Source organism: Antedon bifida, chromosome 2, assembly GCF_963402885.1.
Source record: "Antedon bifida chromosome 2, ecAntBifi1.1, whole genome shotgun sequence".
Classification (NCBI taxonomy): domain Eukaryota; kingdom Metazoa; phylum Echinodermata; class Crinoidea; order Comatulida; family Antedonidae; genus Antedon; species Antedon bifida.
The window spans coordinates 19,775,315-19,784,774 of record NC_136227.1 but is presented as its reverse complement, the minus strand read 5'-3'; the positions used below and the strand labels follow the sequence as shown (position 1 = coordinate 19,784,774).

The 9,460-nt window shown below is 33.5% G+C and overlaps 2 protein-coding genes across 2 annotated transcripts; one reads left to right on the top strand and one right to left on the bottom strand.

The window, feature by feature from the left end:
* Positions 1 to 836: 836 nt before the first annotated feature.
* LOC144835504 (uncharacterized) lies at positions 837 to 1,751 on the top strand. The gene is made up of 2 exons (XM_078690586.1): positions 837 to 1,057; positions 1,302 to 1,751. Exons 1-2 carry the CDS (start codon positions 837 to 839, stop codon positions 1,651 to 1,653), a joined length of 573 nt encoding a protein of 190 aa, XP_078546712.1. The 3' UTR covers positions 1,654 to 1,751.
* Positions 1,752 to 2,186: 435 nt separating this feature from the next.
* On the bottom strand, positions 2,187 to 4,129 carry LOC144835927 (uncharacterized). Its single transcript, XM_078691056.1, has 3 exons — positions 4,082 to 4,129; positions 3,430 to 3,601; positions 2,187 to 3,178 (listed from the first exon to the last, which is right to left on the bottom strand). The coding sequence occupies exons 2-3, from the start codon at positions 3,594 to 3,596 to the stop codon at positions 2,284 to 2,286; spliced, it is 1,062 nt and encodes a 353-aa protein (XP_078547182.1). The 5' UTR covers positions 3,597 to 3,601; positions 4,082 to 4,129; the 3' UTR covers positions 2,187 to 2,283.
* Positions 4,130 to 9,460: the final 5,331 nt, after the last annotated feature.

The following is a 9,460-nucleotide window of genomic DNA, read 5'->3' as shown; positions in this document are numbered from 1 at the left end:
TAGCCCTTTCCACCCATCCACACGACGTAACCAGGCCTGTACTGTAGTCTGTTTCAATTTGCGCGCGAATAATCAGCCTAGCTAGCTAGCCTACCCCGTCCTCTAGTAGGCGCCTCTGAGATGGTTCCGCTCTAGCCTAGACCTACCCTTCTATTATCGAATTCCCTACCAAAATAAAACCAACTTTCCTGCCTCATTGGCGTCGTTCGTAGACGTAGGTTTTCACCTAAAAAAAAGCCTACTACTAGGCCTAGGCTAGCCTAGGCCCTAGTAGGCTACTGGCTGGTAGGCCTACTATAGTACTAGGCCTAGGCTATATTACTAGCCTATATGAGGGCATAGGCTAGGCCTAGATAGTTAGGGCCTCTACTAGTACTAGTAGGCCTAGTTAGTAGTAGTAGTAGTAGTAGGCCCTAGAGGCCTAAGCTAGGCCTAGTAGTAGGCCTCTAGGATCCTAGCTAGGTAGGCCGGCCCTACTTATGCCTCTCTCTAGCTACTAGGCCCTAGGTCTGTATGTAGGCCTAACCCTAGTGGTAGGGTTTACTTTGCTAAGTTTTAATTTAAATTGTTGTATGATTATCCACCTATGTCAAAATAGGAAAATCATAAAATCGCGCGTAACTTACGCATATACAGCAACAGGTCAATCTTATGACAACGTTATACAATACAGTCTTATGTTTGCCACAATTAGAGATACGCTGCCAACAAAATTCGTGGAAAGATAGAAGAATAACATGGGGAAAAAAAAGATAGTGCAATCATAATATTAATGGTATGATGACATAATCAACATCAATAATTAATTAATAATAATATTTTATTCTCCCAAGATTATGAATAGATTCAACCCAAAATTAGACATTGTTCTACTGAAAGAGGTGGTGGCAGATCCCCCATTTGCTGTACCATTTGTGGATAGGACAAAAACGTGGGAAGGCATAGTGAGCAGAGTCAATAGTACACACCTAATAAACACAACTATAAGAGCTGCCAAAGAAAGAATCAAAGTACTTATAAAAGCTCATAAGCAGGATGAGATGAAGAGTTTAAGGGCGTAAGTAATTTTATTATTTTTTTTTAGTCGTATTTTTTTTGGTTGACTAAAAACAATAATTTTCCCTACCTGGCTTTGCCGACGGATGTGACGAGGGAAGCAAAAGTTTTCAGGACAAGAGTTGTCCGCTGAGCACATAGACTATTATGCACTATATAGATAAAAAAGAGGGCGAGATGGTGCAGCGGTAAGGAATCGGACTTGTGTGTGACAATATATTATTTATTTATTATTACATTTGCAGATCTGGTACAGCAGAAGAATACACTGAGCGGCAGACTTTGTTGACAGAAGTTGTTGCTTTAATGGAGGTACAGTCAAATAAGGCAGCTGAGAGAGTTAAAGAACAACAAGGAAAAGATGTGCGTGACGCTGCAATGCAGTCGCTGAAAAGAGAGAGGAATGATGACGAGGTAACTGGGGCTCAAAAAAAAAAGAAAGAGAGCAATGTGAATAATTACTTACAACTGCGGAGAGAGCAGCATGAGCTGGAGAAAGAGAAATTTGATTTGGAGAAAAAAGAGCGAGAAGCACGCATTCAGCATGATGCGTCCGTGCTTGCTCTCTTGCAGCAGTTAATCAACAAAGAACAATAATTTAATAATTATATATTGTGTAATGTGTTTTTTGCATATAGGAAAAGTGTGTAGTTTGTTGTGGGTTGTGTTGATTTTGTTATTTGTTATGTTGAGAAAATTCCTATAAAACAGTGTAATAATATAAATAGCAATATTTAAAGATGTATTGTCCCCCAGAAAAAATAATTTGTAAATGTTTTTTGTTGAATACCCCATTTTAATGTCACATAATAGTTATTCACTTTGACCAAAAAATTATTTACCTGAAAAAACTGTAAGTTTTTGGTTGAATTTAATCGCTTATTTTATTATTTTATAAGTGAAAACATTATATTTCGGGGTTTTTTTTCTATGGAAGTGATTAACTTTGTTAAAACTACAAAATGACCTATTCAAACTCAGATTTTATTAATCTTCATTTTTCATGTTTTTGGGGGGACAATACATCTTTAAACTAATACTTAATATTTAAAGACAATAAATATGTATTGTTGTAACATACACCTCAAGACACATATAGTACAGTATATGTACTATTTATTTATCACCACTTCCAGTACAAAAGTTTGTACTAAATAAATTGTAAAATTGAAATAACAATTTGTCTTTCTTCTTTATTAGTTCAATTCAATATGTTATGAATTATAATTATCTTTGTAAATATTCTTCCAAAGTAGGAGGTTCTAGATCAAAATACTCTGATGTTTGTGAACTGTATAAGCAAGAGTGACAATTTGTCAACAAAGCACCTACAATGTAGTACTTGGCTACAGGCTGAAGAAAAATCTTCAGATTCTTTTTAAAATCTAGGAACGCAAAGTTAGCTATGATTTTGCCAAACTGCCATTCGACACATTGCCTTACGCTAGACATTCTTCTATTGAATATTTCTTCTTCCGGTGATGGCTGAGCTGCCTTGAAGGGACAAATGATATAATCCCTAATTGGATAGGCTGGATCACCATACACGCAATATGGTAACCCACCTCTATCCCTTCGCATGTCTGTCTCAAAATACTCCATTATGTTGCTTGCTCGAAGCAGAGCGCAATCATGGCGCCTTCCCTCCATAGGACCATACAAATTACAAATCATGCCATCCGGGCTTACAATTGATTGGAATTTCAGTGCATGTACTCGTTTGTGCCCGTTAAAGCACACCCTCTGATTGTGAGTAGGCCGGCATATTGGTCTCACGGTTCCATCTATGAACCCAATGCAGTTCTTGAGAGGGGCACCTTTTTCATTTATCTTGTCTGCGTATATTTGGAGTCTGCCGTTAAACCATGCATTGTTGAGATTTTTTAGCAGGTGTCCAAATCTATCATGTATGATGTCCAATGTTTTCGAAATGGCGAAGGAGAGGGTGCTCTTCGGGCGACCAAACAATGATTCAAGGTCTGACAATCTGTTTGGATATGCCATCCTTCTGAGCAGCATGCAGAGTGCATCGACCTGGTACACAACTGTTCTATTCGGGCAGACAATTTTCTCTGGCAAGTTCAGTGAATTGGCCAATTGAAAAATCATGTGCTTGTCAAATCTGAAATGGAATTAATTTAGCTTATTTGAATTCAATACATAGTTACTTTTGGACAGTTGAAGGCAGTCTTGGTGTTGCAGACACGAAGGTATCCTTAGGGGAGAAGAATGATATGGAAAGAGCGCTCTGATCTTCATGAAATTGTGCTATATAAATGTCGCATTACATTACATTTACTTACTACAGTAATTAAATCACTTGCATTTTTAATATACAGAGTACAAAAAATAAATAAAGTACTGTATACATACCTGAAATTATTAATACATTGAGAATTTGTCAAATTATTAATATTGAATCTTGTGAAATGACGAAATGTTGATTCGGGTCGTTTAGAAATTAGAAAGTATACTAACTCATCATCATCATTTTCAATAGCAAGCTTTAACAACTCGCGTTCTTCTCTGGACTTCGCCATAAATACTAAAATTTTAAAAAAATGTAGAAAGTAGTATTACTAGTAGTAGTAGCCAGGCTAGTCCTAGAGGAATTACCGCCTAGAGAGAGGCCTATCTACACAACTAGCTAGGCCTAGCCTAGTACTAGCTCATTTAGTACACAGCACACATTAAAATAGTTTAAACTGTGTAGGCCTGGCCCTAGGTCTAGTACAGGTTAAATAACATGGGTATTTTAAAATAATACACGACCAAAGCCTAGACAATCTGTCAATAGACTAAGTACAGAAATAAACATAATTTGACAAGTTTGGTTTATTTTTAGATCGTCGTCCAGGCTCATCGAGAGGGCTGGGCCTAGCTAGGGGCCTAGGCTAATGACTTTGTTTGGTGTTGAGACCGGTCACCAAAATCGACTGCATACACAATAACTATAATATATGATCCTATTATTGAATGCAAACATTATATATTCACAACATAACATAATTAAAGTAATACTTACACAATCAAAATATGTTCGATTATTATTACATGCAACGTTCGATTATTATGCAATCATAATATTTACATAGTAAAGCGCCCTCTATTCACGTATTTCGTTGTCAAAGCGCGAAACAACTTTTTTTACAGTCTGCGGATATCGAAATACGCATATGACGTATCAGTATCGGTATCAGTAATTCGTAAAATGCGAAACCTGCCTAATATCGTATTTAAAAACGTTTTAGACCATTTTGAGCATTTCGACAAAAAATTTTCACACAAAACATCAAAGTGTACAGAATAGCTTCAAATCGCATTTGGAGACATTTTAGACCATTTTGTGATTTTCGAAAAAACTTGTTAACAAAAAAACACCAAAGTGCTTAGAATAGCTTTAAATCGCATTTGGAGACGTTTTAGACCTTTTTGTGATTTTCGAAAAAACTTGTTAACAAAAAAACACCAAAGTGCTTAGAATAGCTTCAAATCGCATTTGGAGACATTTTAGACCATTTTGTGATTTTCGAAAAAACTTGTTAACATAAAAACACCAAAGTGCTTAGAATAGCTTCAAATCGCATTTGGAGACGTTTTAGACCATTTTGTGATTTTTGAAAAAACTTGTTAACATAAAAACACCAAAGTGCTTAGAATAGCTTCAAATCGCATTTGGAGACGTCTTAGACCATTTTGTGATTTTCGAAAAAACTTGTTAACATAAAAACACCAAAGTGCTTAGAATAGCTTCAAATCGCATTTGGAGACGTTTTAGACCATTTTGAGGATTTCGATGAAACTTGGTTACACAAAAACATGAAAGTGCTTAAAATCACATTAGAAACCGTTTTAGACCATTTTGAGCATTTCGACAAAACTTTTCACACAAAACATCAAAGTGTACAGAATAGCTTCAAATCGCATTTGGAGACATTTTAGACCATTTTGTGATTTTCGAAAAAACTTGTTAACATAAAAACACCAAAGTGCTTAGAATAGCTTTAAATCGCATTTGGAGACGTTTTAGACCTTTTTGTGATTTTCGAAAAAACTTGTTAACAAAAAAACACCAAAGTGCTTAGAATAGCTTCAAATCGCATTTGGAGACATTTTAGACCATTTTGTGATTTTCGAAAAAACTTGTTAACATAAAAACACCAAAGTGCTTAGAATAGCTTCAAATCGCATTTGGAGACGTTTTAGACCATTTTGTGATTTTCGAAAAAACTTGTTAACAAAAAAACACCAAAGTGCTTAGAATAGCTTCAAATCGCATTTGGAGACGTTTTAGACCATTTTGTGATTTTCGAAAAAATGTGTTAACATAAAAACACCAAAGTGCTTAGAATAGCTTCAAATCGCATTTGGAGACGTTTTAGACCATTTTGTGATTTTCTAAAAAACTTGGTTACACAAAAATATCAAAATGCTTAAAATCACATTAGAAACCGTTTTAGACGATTTTGAGCATTTCGATAAAACTTTTCACACAAAAACATCAAAGGGCACAAAATAGCTTAATATCGTATTTAAAAACGTTTTAGACCATTTTGAGCATTTCGACAAAAAATTTTCACACAAAACATCAAAGTGTACAGAATAGCTTCAAATCGCATTTGGAGACATTTTAGACCATTTTGTGATTTTCGAAAAAACTTGTTAACAAAAAAACACCAAAGTGCTTAGAATAGCTTTAAATCGCATTTGGAGACGTTTTAGACCTTTTTGTGATTTTCGAAAAAACTTGTTAACAAAAAAACACCAAAGTGCTTAGAATAGCTTCAAATCGCATTTGGAGACATTTTAGACCATTTTGTGATTTTCGAAAAAACTTGTTAACATAAAAACACCAAAGTGCTTAGAATAGCTTCAAATCGCATTTGGAGACGTTTTAGACCATTTTGTGATTTTTGAAAAAACTTGTTAACATAAAAACACCAAAGTGCTTAGAATAGCTTCAAATCGCATTTGGAGACGTTTTAGACCATTTTGTGATTTTCGAAAAAACTTGTTAACATAAAAACACCAAAGTGCTTAGAATAGCTTCAAATCGCATTTGGAGACGTTTTAGACCATTTTGAGGATTTCGATGAAACTTGGTTACACAAAAACATGAAAGTGCTTAAAATCACATTAGAAACCGTTTTAGACCATTTTGAGCATTTCGACAAAACTTTTCACACAAAACATCAAAGTGTACAGAATAGCTTCAAATCGCATTTGGAGACATTTTAGACCATTTTGTGATTTTCGAAAAAACTTGTTAACATAAAAACACCAAAGTGCTTAGAATAGCTTCAAATCGCATTTGGAGACGTTTTAGACCATTTTGTGATTTTCGAAAAAACTTGTTAACATAAAAACACCAAAGTGCTTAGAATAGCTTCAAATCGCATTTGGAGACGTTTTAGACCATTTTGTGATTTTCGAAAAAACTTGTTAACATAAAAACATCAAAGTGCTTAGAATAGCTTCAAATCGCATTTGGAGACGTTTTAGACCATTTTGTGATTTTCGAAAAACTTGTTAACATAAAAACACCAAAGTGCTAAGAATAGCTTCAAATCGCATTTGGAGACGTTTTAGACCATTTTGTGATTTTCCAAAAAACTTGTTAACATTTATACACCAAAGTGCTAAGAATAGCTTCAAATCGCATTTGGAGACGTTTTAGACCATTTTGTGAATTTCGAAAAAACTTTTTAACATAAAAATATCAAAGTGTACAGAATAGCTTCAAATCGCATTTGGAGACGCTTTAGACCATTTTGTGATTTTCAAAAACACTTGGTTACACAAAAACATCAAAGTGCTTAAATTCACATTAGAAACCGTTTTAGACCATTTTGAGCATTTCGATTAAACTTTTCACACAAAAACATAAAAGGACACAAAATAGCTTAATATCGTATTTAAAAACGTTTTAGACCATTTTGAGCATTTCGACAAAATTTTTTACACAAAAACATCAAAGAGCACAAAATAGCTTAATATCGTATTTAAAAACGTTTTAGACCATTTTATGATTTTCGAAAAAAACTTGTTAACATAAAAACACCAAAGTGCTTAGAATAGCTTCAAATCGCATTTGGAGACATTTTAGACCATTTTGTGATTTTCGAAAAAACATGTTAACATAAGAACACCAAAGTGCTTAGAATAGCTTCAAATCGCATTTGTAGACGTTTTAGACCATTTTGTGATTTTCGAAAAACCTTGTTAACATAAAAACACCAAAGTGCTTAGAATAGCTTCAAATCGCATTTGGAGACGTTTTAGACCATTTTGTGATTTTCGAAAAAACTTGTTAACATAAAAACACCAAAGTGCTTAGAATAGCTTCAAATCGCATTTGGAGACGTTTTAGAGCATTTTGTGATTTTCGAAAAAACTTGTTAACTTAAAAACACCAAAGTGCTTAGAATAGCTTCAAATCGCATTTGGAGACGTTTTAGACCATTTTGAGGATTTCGATGAAACTTGGTTACACAAAAACATCAAAGTGCTTAAAATCACATTAGAAACCGTTTTAGACCATTTTGAGCATTTCGACAAAACTTTTCACACAAAACATCAAAGTGTACAGAATAGCTTCAAATCGCATTTGGAGACATTTTAGACCATTTTGTGATTTTGGAAAAAAATTGTTAACATAAAAACACCAAAGTGCTTAGAATAGCTTCAAATCGCATTTGGAGACGTTTTAGACCATTTTGTGATTTTCCAAAAAACTTGTTAACATTTATACACCAAAGTGCTAAGAATAGCTTCAAATCGCATTTGGAGACGTTTTAGACCATTTTGTGAATTTCGAAAAAACTTTTTAACATAAAAATATCAAAGTGTACAGAATAGCTTCAAATCGCATTTGGAGACGTTTTAGACCATTTTGTGATTTTCAAAAAAACTTGGTTACACAAAAACATCAAAGTGCTTAAATTCACATTAGAAACCGTTTTAGACCATTTTGAGCATTTCGATTAAACTTTTCACACAAAAACATAAAAGGACACAAAATAGCTTAATATCGTATTTAAAAACGTTCTTAGACCATTTTGTGATTTTCGAAAAAACTTGTTAACATAAAAACACCAAAGTGCTTAGAATAGCTTCAAATCGCATTTGGAGACATTTTAGACCATTTTGTGATTTTCGAAAAAACATGTTAACATAAAAACACCAAAGTGCTTAGAATAGCTTCAAATCGCATTTGGAGACGTTTTAGACCATTTTGTGATTTTCGAAAAAATTTGTTAACATAAAAACACCAAAGTGCTTAGAATAGCTTCAAATCGCATTTGGAGACGTTTTAGACCATTTTGTGATTTTCAAAAAAACTTGGTTACACAAAAATATCAAAATGCTTAAAATCACATTAGAAACCGTTTTAGACCATTTTGAGCATTTCGATAAAACTTTTCACACAAAAACATCAAAGGGCACAAAATAGCTTAATATCGTATTTAAAAACGTTTTAGACCATTTTGAGCATTTCAACAAAAATTTTTCACACAAAACATCAAAGTGTACAGAATAGCTTCAAATCGCATTTGGAGACATTTTAGACCATTTTGTGATTTTCGAAAAAATATGTTAACATAAAAACACCAAAGTGCTTAGAATAGCTTCAAATCGCATTTGGAGACGTTTTAGACCATTTTGTGATTTTCGAAAAAATATGTTAACATAAAAACACCAAAGTGCTTAGAATAGCTTCAAATCGCATTTGGAGACGTTTTAGACCATTTTGTGATTTTCGAAAAAACTTGTTAACATAAAAACACCAAAGTGCTTAGAATAGCTTCAAATCGCATTTGGAGACATTTTAGACCATTTTGTGATTTTCGAAAAAACATGTTAACATAAAAACACCAAAGTGCTTAGAATAGCTTAAAATCACATTAGAAACCGTTTTAGACCATTTTGAGCATTTCGATAAAACTTTTCACACAAAAACATCAAAGGGCACAAAATAGCTTAATATCGTATTTAAAAACGTTTTAGACCATTTTGAGCATTTCGACAAAAATTTTTCACACAAAACATCAAAGTGTACAGAATAGCTTGAAATCGCATTTGGAGACATTTTAGACCATTTTGTGATTTTCGAAAAAATATGTTAACATAAAAACACCAAAGTGCTTAGAATAGCTTCAAATCGCATTTGGAGACGTTTTAGACCATTTTGTGATTTTCGAAAAAATATGTTAACATAAAAACACCAAAGTGCTTAGAATAGCTTCAAATCGCATTTGGAGACGTTTTAGACCATTTTGTGATTTTCGAAAAAACTTGTTAACATAAAAACACCAAAGTGCTTAGAATAGCTTCAAATCGCATTTGGAGACATTTTAGACCATTTTGTGATTTTCGAAAAAACATGTTAACATAAAAACACCAA